Raw genomic sequence first — 20,182 nt, 5'->3', positions numbered from 1 at the left:
CGTCGCGCGACTCTCGACCGTCGGGTGGTTTGTGACCCTCGCAGCCAATCCCTGCGTCTTTGGCAGCCGAAACTCCGCCTCTCCCGCCCGGTGATTGGCGCAGGGGCCTTCCCCATATCACCAGAGGCCAGTCTGGACCTCAGGGCTTTGGAGGAGCGAGCGCGTAGCAGTGTCCAGGTAGCTGCGGAGGATGGTGACGGAGCGGCGGGATCCAGGTGGGGAGAAGCGCGGAGGAGCGTTCCGAGTCTGTCTGTTTGTTTGTGTGTGTGTGTGTGTGTGTGTGTGTGTGTGTGTGTGTGTCGGGGGGGGTATTGTCTCGTGCCCATCTTTCTCACCTTCAGCCCTTCGGGCGCCTGGACTTCATTTCCCACAATCCCCCAGCCTGGGCGGCGATGACTGAGGCTGTTGGGAAATGGGGTCTCCCTAACCTCGAGCCACTCAGGCTGAGGGAAAGGCGGTTGAAGGCTACATCGGTTTTAAAAACTTAAGCTTAATTTTGCCTCATTGCTACATTTTTCCACCAACCCGCCTTGAATAACTCGTGGCCAAACAAGATAAGAATGATCATTGCTCTGCATTTTAAAGCCTCTCTCCTTAAAAGGTAAAGGTTCCCCTCGCACATATGTGCTAGTTGTTCCTGACTCTAGAAGGCGGTGCTCATCTGCGTTTCAAAGCCGAAGAGCCAGCGCTGTCCAAAGACGTCTCTGACTAAACGCAGAAGATGCACTGAGCGCTGTTACCTTCCCACCAAAGGGTGGTTCCTATTTTTCTACTTGCATTTTCTACGTGCTTTTGAACTGCTAGGTTGGCAGAAGCTGGGACAAGTAATGGGAGCTCACCCCATTTCGCGGCGCTGGGGATTCGAACTGCCGAGCTTTCTGATTGACAAGCTCAGCATCTTAGCAAGGTCTTTAAAGGCCAAAGACCCTTCTTGGTGTTGGGTTTTCCTACTTCAGCTTTTTGACGTCTTCTCTGAAACCTGGAGACAGCTTGTGTAACAGAATGACAAGAGTGTGGAAGGGACATTTGGAGGTCTTCTAGTCCAACCCCTTGCTCAGGCAGGAACCCGATGCCATTTCAAACAAATGGTTGTTCAATCTCTTCTTGAAAGTTTCCAGGGAGGGAGGGAGGGAGGGAGGGAGGGAGGGAGGAAGGAAGGAAGGAAGGAAGGAAGGAAGGAAGGAAGGGGAAAAAAACAGAGTGAAAGGGTTGGAAGGCATCTTGGAGGTCTTCTAGTCCAACCCCCTGCTCAGGCAGGAAACCTTATGCCATTTCAGACAAGTGGTTGTCCAATCTCTTCTTTAAAAACTTCTAGTATTTGAGCACCCACAACTTCTGGAGACTTTCAAAGGGGGTTCCCCCCCCCCAGGATTATTTTACATTGTTAATATTTCCTGGTGGCCTCCTTTCCAGCGGGGCTTGTTCTCTTTTTAAGCAAAGGTAAGCCTGGGCAATTCCAGAAGTTCAGCGTTCAGCACTTGGGGTTCTCCAGCCCATTTTGAAAAAGCATTTACCTAAATCATCTGGTAAGGCTTACTTTAGTTTAGAGCGATTTTGAGATGTGAGGAGATACTGGTTGGTTGGAAGCATTCAAATGGAGAAGCTGGTGGACCATGAAGAGGGATCCGAATCTTATGGAAGTGCAAGTAAACTTTCTCTTTTAAGGTCTTTTTAAAGATAGGTGGACTTCAATTCTCAGAATTCCCCTGCTGATTTAGGAATTCTGGGAGTTGAAACCCTCACATCTTAAAAGTTGACAAGCACTGCTTTAAATGCAATAATCCCCTTTTACCATCCATAATAGGTTTATGAGTTCCTAGAACAGCCCCCCCCCCTTATTGTTGGTTGAGAAACAATGAGACGTTGATTAAGGCCAATTAATCTTTTGATGTCTCTGTAGAGCTCCATGCCAGCTCCTAATCCTGAGGGTATCATGGATACTTATGAGATAGTGTTACCCAGGATTGGGTGATCAATCACCAGCAACAGCAGTCTTGGGTTATCTTTTATCAGTGTTATTCACAGTACTATTAAAATAATATTTATTAAATTGTTTTCATGTCTTCAATGTTTGGGGATTGACGGATAATCAGAAAGTTCCTGAAGAGTTTGATGAGGTGAAGAGTTGTGGTGTGTGTGGGGGGGGGGGTACACCCCTGACTTAGAACTTTATTTTTAAACAAACTTGGACTATTTAGATCCAGGAAGTGCAATCTCATACTCAGAGGTTTTTGTCAAGATGTGCATGCCATCATAAATTAATTATTGCTTAATTATTGCAATAGATTAAGAAGTTTTAAGAAATTATTCAATAGATTAAGAACTTTTCCTCTCTCCTCTGACACACCCTCTCTAGAAATCTGTAAGAGTGGAGAAACTACATTGGCCACATTCTCTCTCTCTCATTTTTCCCCCTTTTCCGCACTTGAGAAGTTTTATTGTTTATAGAGCTGTAGTTTTTAGAAACATGCAGGTAGAAAGAAGTGCTACAACTCTCTCTTCTGTTGTAAGTTGATTTTCCATTGCTTTGAAAGAGGCAGCTATTGGCATGATGAGCGGTGACTTAGATATGTTAGTGTTGATGGGAAAGTCTCTTTTCTCTCTTCCATCCTTAAAGCATGGAGAAACGGGGTAAAGATTTACTAATAGGAGACCCAGGCCGCCCTGTTTTCTCTCTCACACCTTGCGCTGCTCAGTTCCTTTGCATTAAAGCTTTCTTTTCAGCTGTACAAATGAGATTGGAAAACTGCAGTCAAAATGATACACTTTACTTTTAGAGTTTGGACCATCCCCGAAGTGACTGGAAACTGAGGAGGCTCTGAAAAAGTTGATTGATGTCCCTTTCTGAACACTGCTAAGAAAGAGAAGTGCATTCTCCAGATTATTCATACAGGTAAACTTCTTCATATGGCCCCTTTGAAAATTAGTTGCCCACTTCTCTTTTAGATTATTGAAAGATAGATTAGTTTAACAAGAGTTGGAAGGGATCTTGAAGAGCTTCTAGTCCAACCCCCTGCTTAGGCAGGAAACCCTACACCACTTCAGACAAATGGATATCCAACATCTTCTTAAAAACTTCCAGAGTCGGAGCATTCACAACAGCTGTTCCACTGATTAATTGTTCTCACTGTCAGGAAATTTCTCCTTAGTTCTAAGTTGCTTCTCTCGTTGATTCATTTCCACCCATTGCTTCTTGTCTCCTACCCTCAGGTGCTTCGGAGAATAGCTTGACTCCCTCTTCTTTGTGGCTGCCCCTGAGATATCAAATACTGCTATCATGTGTTAATATGATAACCTTTTGTATTTCTCTGTGTTTGACATAACACTCTTTCCTTCCTGGCACTCCTGCAGGTGCAGCAATGGATCTTGTCCTGGATTATGCAGATAGTTCTATTTTGACACCTTACGTTTATCCAGCAACCTGGCCAGAGGACAATGCTTTCCGACAGATCATCAGCCTCTTTGTTATAACAAACCTGGGGGCAATCGTCCTATATCTTCTGTTTGCCACTCTCAGCTACTATCTGCTTTTTGATCACAAGTTAATGAAGCACCCCCAGTTTTTAGAGGTGAGTGGGGTACAGCAACATAGCAAAGCTGCTGTTTCCTTTAACGTCATTCATTTACTCACGAGAGGTCCTACCAAAAGAAGAACCGGAACCCTACCGTGTTGTGAATTGTGCCGTGCTTAACCCTCTTCTTAAATTTGTGAATGGAAACGTTAGTGCCATAAAGCAGAATGAACACCTCATGAAATAGGACAGTGGTTCCCAAACTTGGCAACTTTTAAGACTTGTGGACTTCAACTCCCAGAATTCTCCAGCCAGCAGAGCTGGCTGGAGAATTCTGGGAGTTGAAGTCCACAAGTCTTAAAGTTGCCAAGTTTGGGAACCACTGAAATAGGAGATGGGGTGGTTTCTCCATATATCTCTAGGGTACTTTTGGAGATTGGGCACATTTCATCTTTTCTTTCCTGATTTAGTTACCCTCATTTTATTGAGGAGCTCTTTGGGCCGGAATTTTGACTGCCCCCCCTCCTCCCATTTTGGTCTATTGGAGGGGAGGAAGAGGATTCATACAGGCATAGCGTTGTCAGGTAATGTAGCATAGTTAACAATAAAGCAGAACTTTGTTACAGATTCATCCAATAGCTTTAGCTTTCTCAGACGTTTGGTGGGGAATGTGAGGTCTACACCAGGGATTTCCAACCTTGGAACTATTCCCCAGACAGATAGAGCCGAGGTGGCGCAGTGGGTAGGGTGCAGTACTGCAGGCCACTTCAGCTGACTGTTATCTGAAGTTCAGCGGTTCTAATCTCACCGGCTCAAGGTTGACTCAGCCTTCCATCCTTCCGAGGTGGGTGAAATGAGGACCCAGACTGTGGGGGCGATATGCTGACTCTGTAAACCGCTTAGAGAGGGCTGAAAGCCCTATGAAGCGGTATATAATTCCAACTGCTATTGCTATGCTGACAGGGGAATCTGTAAGTTGAAGCCCACAAAACTTCAAAAAGGGGTTGATTAGCAGCAGCCACGTCCCCTTCTTCCTTTCCCCAGCCATAACGGTTCCCGAGCATCCACCTTCCCCAGCCGGATCCCTTCCAGAGAGATCGGAGGAGGCATATCCCAGGGTTTCATGTGGGCTGGGAATGCTGGGGTTTGTAGTCCCGATGCCACTTGGGAGGACTCTAGATGGGGGCGGTGGGTTTCCCACCACTGCTTTAGAAAGGCCAGCGGTGCTAGCCAAAGGAGGACGAAGAGGCTGGCAAGGCAGTTTTATCAATAATTATTTATTTTTTGTCCGTTATCTATAATATATTATTTTAAGGTACTGATCTAAGTTGGTCCTCGACGTAACAACAGGACGTTCGGCGTTACAACCACACTGGGTGGGGGGGGGGAGGAAAGGGACCTGTGACCGTCACACTTGACACAACCATTGTAGCCTCTCCGGGATCGTGGAATCAAAATTCAGACAAAAGAGCCAAGGTGGCGCAGTGGTTAAATGCAGCACTGCAGGCTACTGCTAGATCAGCAGGTCAGTGGTTCAAATCTCACCGGCTCAGGGTTGACTCAGCCTTCCATCCTTCCGAGGTGGGTAAAATGAGGACCCAGATTGTTGGGGGCAATATGCTGACTCTCTGTAAACCGCTTAGAGAGGCCTGAAAGGCCTATGAAGCGGTATATAAGTCTACTGCTATTGCTATTGCTATTGCTTGGCAACTGACTCATATTTGTGCCAAAGTTAGGACTGGGTGGTTTTGAAAGGCCTTTTGACCCATTCTTTGCTTTTGTGTTCAGAATCAAGTGCAGCGGGAAATAAAGCACACCCTCTCGTCTTTGCCTACTATCAGCGTTCCCACCGTGGCCATCTTCTTTGCTGAGGTCAGAGGCTACAGCAAACTCTACAGCAGCGTTGAGGATTCTCCCCACGGTAAGCACCCCTGTTTGTCAACACTCTCCAGAACTGGCCTCCCTGCGGATACTTTTCTCGGTCCCTTTATATCTTTTTTTTTTTTTGAAATATACTTTTTTTATTTTCCATTTTCATAACATATATATACTATTACATAGCCAATATCCTATTGTATTAAGTAGTAATTACTTCAGTTCCTCTTGCCATCAACGCCCAGGAAGATAAAAACCCATTATTAGCTCTTCTGCTCACCATACACCTCTTTCTTCTACCTCTCTCCTACCTCCTTTCTTCCCTCCATCATCCTTTTCTACTCTACTTCCCCTTCCTTTCTCCTTCTCCTCTCTCTTCATTCCACTCCTCCTTATCCTCCTCATCTTCCCCCCTTACCCTCTCTCCTATCCCTCTCTTCCTATCTTTCTTCTCTCCTCTGTTTCCCACTCTTCCTCTCATTCACTTGGTGTATTTCAGCTTCTGAGCAAACTCCATTCTATTTTGATGGTATTTATGCTTCCATATCAATATACTTAACATATCTTATTTAGAGAAGACAGCATACATGTGCAATCATATTATATTAAAGTCTAACACCCCTCGTCAAGCATAATATACATCCCTCCCTCCCACCGTACCCCCCAACCACCTGCAATCTTCCCTCCCCCGACTTCCCAGAACCCATACACGGTATAAATCTTTCTCGGTCCCTTTATATCTTCCTTCCTTAAAACTCCTCCATTCCACCAGAGTCTTTGCCATCCCGAAATATATCTCGGCCCCGATTATGCAAAGTAAAATGGTTTAGAAGTGGACTTGTATGGTACAATTTAACTGCTACTTTCTGGAGTGCATTGGTTTAGGGAAAGATGTTTTAAATTATATCTGCTACTTTATGGTAACTTTTAGGGTTGGGAATTGAAAGCTTTGGAATGTAAAATACTAAGTAGCATGGAAGAAAATCTATAATTATGATTTAACCACAAACACAGTGTTATTAAACTTGTTAGTAGCCTTGCCCATCCGTATGTTTACTTAATTATGTGCATTTGCCCATGAATCTGTCTAGTCCATTAAATGTGGTTATAGGGAAGGGATCGTTGAAGCAGACCAATGAAGTTTGCATCATTTGTCTAGTCCATTAAATGGGGGTCATAAGGAAGTGATTGTTGAAGCAGACCAATGAAGTTTGCATTATTTGTTTAGTCCATTAAATGGGGGTCATAAGAAAGGGATCGTTGAAGCAGACCAAAGAAATTTGCATTATTTGTCTAGTCCATTAAATGGGGTTATAAGGAAGTGATCGTTGAAGCAGACCAGTGAAATTTGCATTATTTGTCTAGTCCATTAAATAAGGAAGTGATCGTTGAAGCAGACCAATGAAGTTTGCATTATTTGTCTAGTCCATTAAATAAGGATGTGATTGTTGAAGCAGACCAATGAAGTTTGCATTATTTGTTTAGTCCATTAAATGGGGGTCATAAGAAAGGGATCGTTGAAGCAGACCAAAGAAATTTGCATTATTTGTCTAGTCCATTAAATAAGGAAGTGATAGTTGAAGCAGACCAAAGAAATTTGCATCATTTGTTTAGTCCATTAAATAAGGAAGTGATCGTTGAAGCAGACCAAAGAAATTTGCATTATTTGTCTAGTCCATTAAATAAGGAAGTGATAGTTGAAGCAAACCAAAGAAATTTGCATCATTTGTTTAGTCCATTAAATAAGGAAGTGATCGTTGAAGCAGACCAAAGAAATTTGCATTATTTGTCTAGTCCATTAAATAAGGAAGTGATCGTTGAAGCAGACCAATGAAGTTTGCATTATTTGTTTAGTCCATTAAATGGGGGTCATAAGAAAGGGATCGTTGAAGCAGACCAAAGAAATTTGCATTATTTGTCTAGTCCATTAAATAAGGAAGTGATAGTTGAAGCAGACCAATGAAGTTTGCACCATTTGTTTAGTCCATTAAATGGGGGTCATAAGGAAATGATCGTTGAAGCAGACCAATGAAGTTTGCACCATTTGTTTAGTCCATTAAATGGGGGTCATAAGGAAGTGATCGTTGAAGCAGACCAATGAAGTTTGTATCATTTGTCTAGTCCATTAAATGGGGTTATAAGGAAGTGATCGTTGAAGCAGACCAATGAAGTTTGCATCATTAATTAAGGAACTCTGGCTGCAATCCTTTAACTGATCAGGCAATTCAACAGCCCACATATATGTGCACATTTTTAATGCCTTTGAATGGAAAAACAATACCATTCAAGCTGCTGCCTGCTTAGCTGACAGCTGCAGGTTCTTTTCAAATGTGTTGTGGGCCTCTGATTTCTCTTAAGACTCCTGAGAAACACAGAACGGGGCACAGCTCTGCTCTCTCTCTCTCTCTCTCTTCGCAGGCGGAAGATCCCAAGTCTGGCAGCCCCCTTTCCAATTAACAGATTAGCAGATGATGTTCAAAGGCGTCAGCTTTTGTGAGCTGCAGCTCAACTTCCTCAGAGCATGAAAAGGACAACTGACAAAAGCTGGTGCCTTTGAATCAAATAGATTAGACAGAAAATTCCTGGGTTCTTGCCCCTGTAGATCAACATGGTTCACCACTTACAGTATCGTTTCTAAGACTGGACAACTTTTAAGACATGTGGACTTCAATTCCCAGAAATCTATACTGGCTGGGGATTTCTGGAAGTTGAAATACACATGTTTTAAAGTTGCCCAGTTTGAGAAACATTGATCTACAAGAAAAGGAAGCAGCCTTAAGGAAACTGGCACCATTGCCTCTTTAACTGCTAATGTTTGTCCCAAAATAGAAGGACCACTGTGCAAATTCTGACATTGTTCGAGCTTATTTTCCTCCTTTTAAAAAGGATCAGGTGGGAAAGGAAGAAGAAATATGTTCACAAGTTCTGGCCGTGTCCACCCACCTGAAAATGTCTCTGTCCGGCCTGCAGCCATCTTTTCTTTTGGATCTTTGGCCTGCCACACTTCCTATTATTCTACTAGGCCTTTTCTATTGTGGGGAAGTGGGAGGGGGGGATTGTATGGAGTTAGATGCTATGTAGTCATAACAAAATCCTTTTCTAGAAAGCCAAGGTCATCCTTTGTCTCTGCACCAGACCGGAACTGGATGGGTGGAACTGCCAGCATGGCAGTGGGAGATTAGACCATGTGATGGACTTGGTGGGGTCAAGATCTTGAATTTTCAACTGGGTGGGGAAAACCGGGAAGCCTTCAGATTCGGGTTTTCCCAGATATGCCAACATGGCTCTCTTAATAAATTGGAACTTTGAGGAATCCTTTGCCTCGGACTCCGACTTAATTTTGGATGCTATTTGGAACCCTGAAACTCCTGTTCCTCCCTGGGTTGCCCTTTGATGATCCAATTCTTGGATTTGGCACCTGCCTAACTATTATTAAAGTAAATTCCAGATACAAACATTGTCCAATAGACTTGACAGATGTCTTTGTTCTCATGACTTGAATCGACTGGAATTCCACCAGCCCCTAATTTTCTTCCCTCCTTATCTAGGATGGTTTGACGTGATTTTCAGCATGCTTTCATTTCTGTTCTTCACCGATATGTGGATTTACTGGATTCATCGGTTTCTCCACCACAAGCTCCTCTATAAGGTAAGGTCAATAATGTCCTTGTGAGACTGTTTCTGGAAGAACAGGCAGCACCTGGAATATGCATGATTGAAGCAGTGTGCTGATCGCTATCGGCAAGAACAAGCAGGAGAGGACTCAATGCCTGGATGAATGTTCCTAGCTTGGCTTGAGTGAACATTCCAGTGGTTTAACACAACGTTTTCCAGGGTCCTTTCCAGCTCCTTTCTATTCTATTCTATTCTATTCTCTATTCATTCCAATATCTATTCTATTCTAAATTTCAATATTTATTCTATTCTATTCTTCATTTCATTATTTATTCTATTCTATTCTCTATTCTTCATTCCAATATCTATTCTATTCTATATTTCAATATTTATTCTATTTTATTCTTCATTTCAATATTCTATTCTTCACTCCTATATCTATTCTATTCTCTATTCTTCATTCCAATATCTATTCTATTTTATTCTATTCTATTCTCTCTTCTTCATTCCAATATCTATTTATTCTATTCTATATTTTCTATTCTTCATTCAAATATCTTATCTAATCTATTCTCTGTTCTCTATTCTTCATTCCAATATCTATTCTTATTCTATTCTATTCTATTCTCTCTTCTTCATTCCAATATCTATTTATTCTATTCTATATTTTCTATTCTTCATTCAAATATCTTATCTAATCTATTCTCTGTTCTCTATTCTTCATTCCAATATCTATTCTATTCTATTCTCTGTTCTCTATTCATTCCAATATCTATTCTATTCTATTCTCTACTCTTCATTCCAATATCTAATCTATTCTATTCTCTGTTCTCTATTCTTCATTCCAATATCTATTCTATTCTATTCTCTGTTCTCTATTCATTCCAATATCTATTCTATTCTATTCTCTACTCTTCATTCCAATATCTAATCTATTCTATTCTATTCTCAACCTTGGCAACTTTAAACTCTGTTGGCTTCCATGCTGAACCCATTGAGAAACCCAGGTATAGCAGACTGAGGCCAGTTTTTCTAGTCTTTGAATGTGGGTCAGTCCCTTGTGGAACATTTTGTTCCTCAACATGGTTTCTGCCATGGTACTGAACTTAGTTCTGTCCCTTATAAGCAACGGTGGAGTAACATTGGTGAAATTCACAATGCGCAAATCGGTTGAGGGTTGCCCAAAACAGGCAGTCCTCGACTTACTCGCCATTCGTTTACTGGCCATTCGAAGTTACAAGGGTACTGAAAAAAGGGTACTTACGACTGGTCCTCGCACTTAGGACTATTCCAGCCTTCCCCTAGTGATCAAATCAAAATTCAGGTGCTTGGAAACTGGCCTGTTTTTCTGAGGGTTGGGGTGATTTGCTTAACCATGGCAGAAATGATGGTAAAATTAGGCACGACGCCTTTAACAACCATCTTCGGTAGGAGAGGAAATTCTAGTTATGGTCATAAGTTGAGGATCCCCTGTAGGCCATTTTTTTGTAGCTGGTGGAGACCTCAGCCAAATGAAGTGAAAATATTACGATTTCTAACATCTGCTTCTAACGATCTGGTTCTTTCCACAGCGTTTCCACAAACCCCATCATGTATGGAAGATCCCAACTCCGTTTGCCAGCCACGCTTTCCACCCCGTGGACGGTTTCAGTCAGAGCATCCCTTATCATATCTACCCGTTCCTTTTTCCTCTTCACAAAGTGACCTACTTGGTCCTTTACATCTTCGTCAACGTCTGGACAATCTCCATTCACGACGGGAACTATTGTGTTCCCGGTCCGCTGAAATCCATCATCAACGGATCCGCCCATCACACGGACCACCACTTGTACTTCAATTACAATTACGGCCAGTACTTCACCCTCTGGGATAGAATCGGGGGCTCCTACAAAAACCCCTCTTCTTTTGAAGGTCAGGGCCCCCACGCATATTTGGAAAAGCTGGCGAACGGCCAGGAGGATAAGAAACTCCCAGGAGCGAAAAATAAATAGCAAGCCCTCCCAACGGAAGGATGAGGAACCTCTATGCCTTATCAACTGCGTAGCTGGAAGTCGACCCCCCCGTCTCCATCCATTAGCTTCCAAAATGGAAATATTTGGCACCTAACATTCCAGGATGAGAAGACAGAATATGTGGATTCACAGCAGAGCGGTCTCTTGGATGTTGAGCAAGAGAATAGCGTCCATGAATTTCCCCGTGGCCACTAGAATGAATCAGGAAGCGGTCAGGGCTGCTCTGAAGTCCATCCTTGGCAGATGTTTGAAAGCAACTTTCAGCAACACCTTGTAAGCTGTTGCTGTGTAGTCTGTCTACGAATGTCTACTGTTGCACCAGCGTGTTAAATAAGTGGGTTTGGTTTGAGTTAATGGATTCCTTAATTGTTTCCATCCTAAAATACATATTGCAATGCACTTTAGTCCTGTCTTTACAGACTAATCGGTGGGAGGGATTTCTGAAGTCCTGAACCGAAGGGGACACCTTCGCAGCAATTAACAAAATGAGGTGATGTATGTCAAAGCATCAATATCCAAAGGGCGCCAAATTGCAACAGAACATGCAAAGCCCAGGTTTTCTAAACTTGGTCAAATTTAAGACATGTGGACTTCCAGTCCCCAAACTCCCCAGGCAGCAGACTGTTGGCAAGATTGAGAAATAGTGGTTTAGAGCAGTGGTCTCCAACCTTGGCAACTTTAAGACCTGTGGACTTCAACTCCCAGAGTTCCTCAGCCAGCAAAGCAGCAAACAGGCCACGCCCACCCTAACCCTTTGCAGAGTTAGGGTGGGCGTGGCCTGTGCGTGACGCATCCCGTCCGTAGGACGCCAGTTTGACACTCCTGTTAAATCATTGCTTTCCTCTTCAACATGTGTTACTTCAAACACTAAAATCACCTTCTGTTTACTCTGGGGTGTAAATCCCATGTTTACTCTGACAAACAAACCTTTATCAGAGTAAATATGATTGCTTTGATTAAAAAAAAATGCGAATAATTCAGGAGATAATGTGAAAAAAAATTCTGATTTTTTTTTTCTGTATATAGGATATCTTACCATTTCTTACTCCCCGCCCCACCCCCAAATTAGACAGTCTGTGGAAATTTGTCTTTTCTTTAATAATGTTTTTAAAAGATCAAAAGTTGTGAAATGTAATTATTGAGTGCCTGAAATCAGTGTTTGTAAATTTTAAAAAGTGAAGATGGAATATCTATATATGTGCATATTATATAGTGGATTTATTTAGTTTATTGGTTCTGATGTTTTCTGGTGATAAAATCACTAAAATGATTTTTTTCTGTGGATAGATTTTAATAAAACGGGCAGAGTGCTGTACTCCAGGGGCGTCCAACTTTGACAACTTGAAGACTTGAGGACTTAACCTCCCAGAATTCCCCAGTCAGCAACTTTAAGACCGGTGGACTTCAACTCCCAGAATTCCCCAGCCAGCATGGCTGGCTGGGGAAATCTGGAAGTTGAAGTCCACCGGTCTTAAAGTTGCCATGGTTAGACACCCCTAGTTAAAGGGGTGAAGGCATTCAGCTAGGGACTGGAAGAGTCCCGCTGTCAGCGTTCCAAATATCATCCAGAATTAAATCAGAGTTCAAGGCAGAGCTTTCCTCAAAGTTCCAATTTATTAAGAGAGAGAGAGAGAGAAACATGTTGGCACATCTGTGGAAACCCGAATCTAAAAGCTTCCGAGGCTTCCCACCTAGTTGTAAGTTCATGATCTTGCCCCCCATACCCACAAGTCCATCCTATGGTCCAATCTTCCACTGCCACGCTGGCAATTCCACCCATCCACTTCCGGTCAGGTGCAGAGGTGCAAAGACAAAGGATGACCGTGGCTTTCTAGAAAGAATGTTGTTATGGCTACATAGCATCTAACTCCGTACAATTTCCCCCTCCCAATTCCGCACTAATGAAACAGCATAATAAAATAAGAGAGAGTGTGGCAGGCCAAAGATCCTAAAAGGAATATGAACGGAGGCCTGACGCCTGCCTTTGACAGAAGGCCACTGGATAGCTTGGGCCGGTCACTTTCTCTTAACCCTAAGAAGGAGGCAATAGCACAAACCACTTCCAAGCAAACCTCTGGAATTTGTCCAGACAGTTTCCAAAGAATCAGAGACGATTGAATGGAAGGGGAAAAAGCATAAATAACCACATAGCCAGCAGCTCAGCTACATGTAACAAGCTGCACTTCCCCGAGTTTGCATGTCAGGTGAAATTCTTCTCTTTGGTGTGGTTCTATTGCAGCTGCCTTCCTTCGGGATATTATTTTTCAAATTCTTCCCCCCCTAGCCTACGAGGCTAATATTTCCTTTGGCGTTCCCATTCAAGTGACATGCCTGATCCTGCTTGGTTTCCACAGCCAGGGCGAATCAACTGAATGGATCCACCTTCCAGCCAGAGTTACTGACAAGGTCTCCAGATCGGTGTTTCTTAGCTTTAAGCCGTGTGGACTTCAGCTCCCAGATTTCCTTGTGCTGACTTGGGAATTCCGGGAGCTGAAGTGCACACATCTTAAGAGTTGTTGAGGTTGAGAAACACTGATCTCGTACCTCTCATTATCAAGTGTGCATGTTGTTCTGTAAGGAATTTTTAGCAAAGTACAGTGCCTTGTCATGCACAGCTGAAGCTTTATGGATTGTAACGGAAATTTGGGAGAGCTTTAAGCATACATTTCTCCTTCCAAACCTCTCACTGTATCATTGCAGAGCCCGGTGATTATTATGTTTACCAATACATTATATTTCTTAAAATGTGCACATTTAACAACAACAAAAAAATTGAACTCTATTGGCACATGTGCTGAAAAATTAAATGCTGAGTGGGTTCCCAATTTGTTTTAAAAGTCGTAAACAATTTGATTTTGGGAGTTCGATTTCTGGAGTTGTTTTATGAATAAACTAATCACATGACTTATTTAGGGAATTAAAGCTGAATCAGTCGTACTTGTTTTCTGTTTATGGAACTAGAAAGTAATACCCCAAAACTCTTAATTCTAGCAGAATATGATTTATTTGATTGATTGATTTGGCTTGTATGCTGCCCTATTCCCGGAAGACTCGGGACTAATTTGAAATCAGTCCATGTTTATTTTGGAAGAGCTACTAAGCCCTCATGTGTCTACTTTTCAGGATTCCAAATAGCATCCAAATGTAAATCAGAGTCCAAGGCAACATATTGCTCAAAGTTCCAATTTATTAAGAGAGCCATGCTGGCACATCTGGGAAAATCCGAATCTGAAAGCTTTCAAGTTTTCTCCACCCAGTTGAAAGTTCAAGATCTTGCCCCCACCCCCACAAGTCCATCACATGGTCCAATCTCCCATTGCCATGCTGGCAGTTCCACCCATCCAGTTCCGGTCAGGTGCAGAGACAAAGGATGACCTTGGCTTTCTAGAAAGGAATTTTGTTTTGGCTACACAGTAATTAATCCCCCCTCTCATTTTCCCACAATAGGTGATGCATGGTAGAATAATAGAAAATGTGGCAGGCCAAAGATCCAAAAGAAAAGATGGTTGCAGGCCTGATGCTACTTTGATTTCGGTCCGATCTTGGGATGAATCTGGTCACCGGGACTTAAAAACCCTGATCTATGGCTTCATACCTTATATGACTCAAGATGCATTTCTGCAGGTTGTAAGGATTTGATGGCAGGCACAAAGTAAAAAAACAGGGTACTTCCTCTGCTTGGATTCATAAGCTATAAAGTTGTAGGAGAGAGCCGCCTTCATCTAATAGTGTTTTCGGACTGTAAAGTTAAAAAACAACAACCCTGCTTGTAAAAGAAGAAATGGTATAGGGCAGTGTTTCTCAACCTTGGCGACTTTAAGTCCTGTGGACTTCAACTCCCAGAATCCCCCAGCCAGCATAGCTGGCTGGGGAATTCTGGGAGTTGAAGTCCACAGGACTTAAAGTCGCCAAGGTTGAGAAACACTGGTATAGGGTACGATAATTAAAATGCTCATTAAATGCTGGGCTGGCTTCTCCATTCTCAGCCATGGAAAATTACTGGGTGGACTAGCTTTTCCTTCTCTTTTTTTAAACCCAAGCTACCTGACAGGTTTTTTGTGCAGGGCAGGAAGCATGGGAGAAGGTAAAGAGTTGAAGGAAAGACGAGTAATTAAATCCAACCGCTAAATGAATAAATAAAATAAAAAAACGAGATCAAAGAAGTGAAAGAGAGCGAGAGAGAAAAATTATTATACCCCCCCACTGGAGAGCAGAGGAATTTGCTCGAGATTTAAAACATCCTCTGGGCCTTCAGGGGGGGATTACACTTGACAGGAAGAAAATCTTCCTTTCTCGTCTCTAAAATAGGAGAGCAATTTGGTCTTGTTTCACTTTTAAAAAGTCCATAGCAACTGGTGTCACATTTCGGAAAAGGCTCCACTAGAGAAAGTCGATCGCTGGATCTCGGTGGAATGAGACAAGCTTCTGTGCTTTTTGCTCCTTTAGAACTACACTCCATTGGAAGTGGTTGGTTCACTAACAGGGAGGAACTTCAAACGGTTACTCACGCCCTTGTCACCTCAAGGATTATTGCAACACCCTCTACATGGGGCCACCCTGGAAAAGCGTTCGGAGACTGCAGCTAGTCCAGAATGCGGCCGCGCGAGCGATATTGGGTGTACCGAGGTACACCCACGTTACACCTGTCCTCCGCGAGCTGCACTGGCTACCAATTGGTCTCCGGACGCAATTCAAGGTGTTGGTTATTACCTTTAAAGCCCTACATGGCTTAGGGCCAGCGTACCTTCGAGACCGCCTACTGCCACATACCTCCCAACGGCCAGTAAGATCCCACAGATTGGGCCTCCTTCAGATGCCGTCAGCCAGACAGTGTCGGCTGGCGGGCCCCCGGAGGAGAGCCTTCTCTGTGGCTGCTCCGACTCTTTGGAATCAGCTACCCCCAGAGATCCGGACCTCACCCACTCTCATGGCCTTCAGGAAAGCTGTAAAAACCTGTCTGTTCCGGCAGGCCTGGGGCTGTTGACCTCATTGTTGAGGTCCAGCCCCGATTAGAATGAATGTATGTGGTGTTGCGATTTTAAACTGTCTTTTTTTTCTCTTCTTTTTCTCTCTTTTGTAAGCCGCCTGGAGTCCTTCGGGATTGGGCGGCATATAAATTTTGATAATAAATAAATAAATAATAACAGAGAAGGCACCTGACCATCCAGTTTTAATTTTTTTTGTAATTTTAATCCATTTTACATTTACAAGTGCTGTTATATGTTGTTCTCTTTTGATGTAAGCCATTCAGAGCAGTGGTGGGATATGACCAGTACACCCCGATACGGGCGTACCGGTGCCTGTTGGGAGCACCAGGTACCGTTCCGGTACGGTGCTCCGGAGGGCCCGCCCACCCATCCTCCTTACTGGCATTTGAGCCGATTAGGGGTTCCGCACACACGCATGGAGCGTATGGCACCTGCGCGACGCTCCGTCGAGCAGCTGGAGCGTCGCGGAGCATCACTGGCGGTAAGTACGCATGTGCATGCTGCACACATGCATGTGGTGGACGCCCAGCCCCATTGCACCATAGTGGTTGCAACGGGATCCGGAACTCACCACTGATTTCAGAGTCACCTGAACCAGAAGATGAGCAGGAAATGAAATAGATGGATGGGTGCAGTGGTGGGTTGCAGGCGGTACGCCTCGGTATGGGCGTACCGGTGCCTGCCTGGAGCACTGGGTACCGTTCAGGTACAATGCTCTAGAGGGCCCACCCGCCCTCCTGCCCTTCTGCCCTTCTTACCTGTATTTGACCTCTTCAGCGCTTCCATGCACGGAGCATACAATGCCTGCACGACACTCCACCAAGCAGCTGGAGCATCGCTGAGGTGTCGCAGGAGGTAAGGATACATGTGCATGCTGCTCGCATTCATGTGGTGGACGCCGCGCCCGTTGCACCGTACTGGTTGCGACTGAATCTGGAACCCACCACTGATTCAGAGTCACCTGAACCAGAAGATGGGCAGGAAATAAATTAGATGAATGGGTGGGTGGATGCATAGGATGGATATAGAGATACACGATAGATACAAAGTCAGATAGATTAGGATAGAAAGATGGCAGGCAGACAGACAGACAGAATGAATGAATAAATGAATGAATGGAAATGCAAATCTAGGTAATTTTTGTTTCCAGCCTTGCCACTGATTTTGACATGCAGGTAGTCCTCAACTTACAGCCACAATTGGGGTCACAATTTCCTTTGCTAAACAAAGTAGTTGTTAAGAAAGTTGTGCCTGGTTTTATGACCGATTTTTTTGACACAATTAAGCAAATAATTAACAGTTTTTAAATGATTCACACGGTCGTTTAGCGAATCCAATTTCCCCAAGCATGGATTTTGCTTGTCGGAACCCAGCTAGGAAGGTCACAAATGTTGATCACATGACTCCAGGATGCTGCAATAAATAAATAATGGCATGTATTTATATATAAATAAATAAATACATGCCAGTTGGCAAGCGTCTGTGAATTTTGATATGTGACTGCGATGGTCGTAAGGGTGAGGACCAGTGATAAGTCCCTTTTTTTTCACAGCTATCGTAACTTCGAATGGTTACTAAACAAATGGTTGTAAGTCAAGGATTCCCCGAGCTTTATAACTGAGACCATAATAAGTTTTGCATGGATATTTTTGCGTGACTCCAGCTAATGCGAATATGCATTTTGGAGATCCTGTTTCTTAATTATTCAACCAAAAACTATCCAGAGCTCCTAGAGAACCCATCATTCATTTTTGAGGGGGATGATCTCTCTAAGCTTCTCTGTGCGGTTTAAGAATCAAGAACTAAGTCTGCTGTGGTTTAATTAATCTTTCCTTCGCCAATAAAAAATCCCGACATTAAAAAAAATTGAACCAACGCAAGCCATATGTTTGCATTTGAGCTCTTAAATCTTAACTTTAATGGGTAAAGTCATGTGGGTTTTATAACTTGTTCCGTCTGTCTCTTTTCATTGAAAATAAATCCATGGTGCAATCCAAGTTACGTCCACAGCATCAAGCTGTGGTTTTGGTTTTTTATCTCCTAACTGGGTGAATAAACCACAGAGTATGCAACTATGAGTTCCATACTCATTACCAATTTTGGATTGTTTAAAACGAGGATAGAGAAACTAGTCAAGTGCTTTGTGAATAATGTATTGTGTGGGTCAGTTGCTTACGCATAGTAATATTTATCCAATTTCTAATCTCTATCTCTATTATCAAGTCATCGATAAAACAAGTTCCAGGTTAAAAAAAATATTCCCTAACTTCTTTATCCTTGATGTCAACTTATCCATTTCTGCACAATCTAGTATTCTTTTTTTAATTACACTCTCTTCTGTGGGTATTTCCTCATTTTTCCAGGGCTATGCAAATACAATTCTTGCTGCTGTCAAGACATTCAATATTATATATATTTATATATATATATATATATATATATATATATATATATATATATATATATATATATATATATATATATATATATATATATATATATATATATACATACATACATACATACATACATACATACATACATACATACCTATCTATCTATCTATCTATCATCTATCTATCTATCTATCTATCATCTATCTATCTATATGTTATATTTATGCTGATAAATAAATAAAGGGAGACTAGTATAGATCTATTTCAAGCTATTTAGCTCTCATCAGCTAGCCACACCCTTACTGGGAATCGAAATATAACAAATGGTCTCTTGTGACGAGCCATATATATATATATATATATATATATATATATATATATATATATATATATATATATATATATATATATATATATATATATATATATATATATATATATATATATATATATATATATATATATATATATATATATTCCCTTTATCATACTTTTCTGGTGCTATGCCTAACAAAAATATTTCTGGCTTATAATCTATGTGTGGTATGCATTTTTGTACAAAACTTTTTTTTTGCCTTTGCACACGTGACACCACATGTGATAATATGTGCCTGGAGTCTTGATTGCATTTGCAACATTTGGCGGACATGTTAATAATTTTGACGTACTTTAAGGGCCTGGTCATCCATGGAAACGACAATTGAAGAGGCTGAGTACACTTCTTGACTGTCCTGGTTGCACACCATGTCATTGAACTCGTGCTTAGATGACCAATGTCCTTATCCGCGCATTGCTCTCCTTTTAATCTAACCCAGCAACCCATGGCTCTGGAGCCGCATGTGGCTCTTTCCTCCCTCTGCTGCGGCTCCCTGTCGCCAGTTGGCACCACAATTTTGAGACGAGCTTCCGGTTTGGGGGTGGGGAAGCAGGCCGTGCCAGGAGGAGACTCTATGGCAAGAGTCTTATCTCCCACAAAGCGGGGAGAGGATGAGATTCAAAAAATGTCTTACGAAGCTGAGCTGAAATGTTAAACATCTGGCCACATGGCGGAGCCTTTGCACAGACCAGATTTTTTTCAGTGGGAAAATCAAAAACGCATTGGTGTGTGTATGTGTGTGTGTGTGTGTGTGTGTGTGTCTGTGTGTTGTCTTTTCCCCGATCCTCCCCCTTCCCCAAAAGAAACAGTGAAGGGCTTCCTATTTTTAATATTTTAAAAAACAGCCAATTAAATGCAATTCAGCTGTTTGGTGTTTTTTTTTGTTAAAAAGGGAGACTTCTAAAGGACTAAAAACTGGACACCCTGCAGGAGGGGTCTTTTTTTTAAGTTAAAGTTTATTGTAATATAAAACACAAATGAAAATACAAATTGGAAGGGAAAAGAGAGAAAAGGTTAAAAAAATTAAACCCCCAGCGACTTCCATCTCTTTTTGATACAGTAGTATACAAAATATACTAAAATATACAAAACGAAGTATAGATTTTTCTTGGTTCACACCAGAAATAGGCATTCAAAAGTGATTCCTTTAATTGTAGCCTCCCAAGTGAGCAGCTGTAGGGCTTGAACCGGGAAATGACTGCGGAACCGACTTTAAGCCCATCTGTGCAAGGAACGGGAGTTTCCTGTTATAGTTTTGAGATTTGAGAAGTTTATTTATATGCCGCCCTTTTCCCTGAGGGGACTCAGGGCGGCTTACAACTCGAAAAGGGGGGGGGGAACAAACATTTAACATGTAGGACAGTACATCATTAAAAACACAACATTCATACCATTTGGGTGGGTTACA

General features: G+C 42.4%; 1 protein-coding gene across 2 annotated transcripts; it reads left to right on the top strand.

Moving 5' to 3' along the window:
- Positions 1-102: 102 nt before the first annotated feature.
- Positions 103-12,002, top strand: SC5D (sterol-C5-desaturase). 2 transcript variants are annotated; one of them, XM_087706417.1, is made up of 6 exons: positions 103-215; positions 2,778-2,893; positions 3,352-3,569; positions 5,301-5,433; positions 8,936-9,036; positions 10,574-12,002. In XM_087706417.1, exons 3-6 carry the CDS (start codon positions 3,360-3,362, stop codon positions 10,991-10,993), a joined length of 864 nt encoding a protein of 287 aa, XP_087562543.1. In that variant the 5' UTR covers positions 103-215; positions 2,778-2,893; positions 3,352-3,359; the 3' UTR covers positions 10,994-12,002. The 2 variants fall into 2 exon arrangements, with proteins under 2 accessions (XP_087562543.1, XP_087562542.1); XM_087706416.1 differs by lacking the exons at positions 103-215; positions 2,778-2,893 and having other exon boundaries at positions 3,334-3,569.
- The last annotated feature ends 8,180 nt before the right edge of the window (positions 12,003-20,182 follow it).

This window comes from Thamnophis sirtalis, unplaced genomic scaffold (assembly GCF_051295495.1).
Source record: "Thamnophis sirtalis isolate CommonGarterSnake01/CBP01778 unplaced genomic scaffold, rThaSir2_p1.2 scaffold_2, whole genome shotgun sequence".
Classification (NCBI taxonomy): domain Eukaryota; kingdom Metazoa; phylum Chordata; class Lepidosauria; order Squamata; family Natricidae; genus Thamnophis; species Thamnophis sirtalis.
The sequence above is the reverse complement of the archived record's forward strand: the minus strand, read 5'-3'. Positions and strand labels throughout refer to the sequence as shown.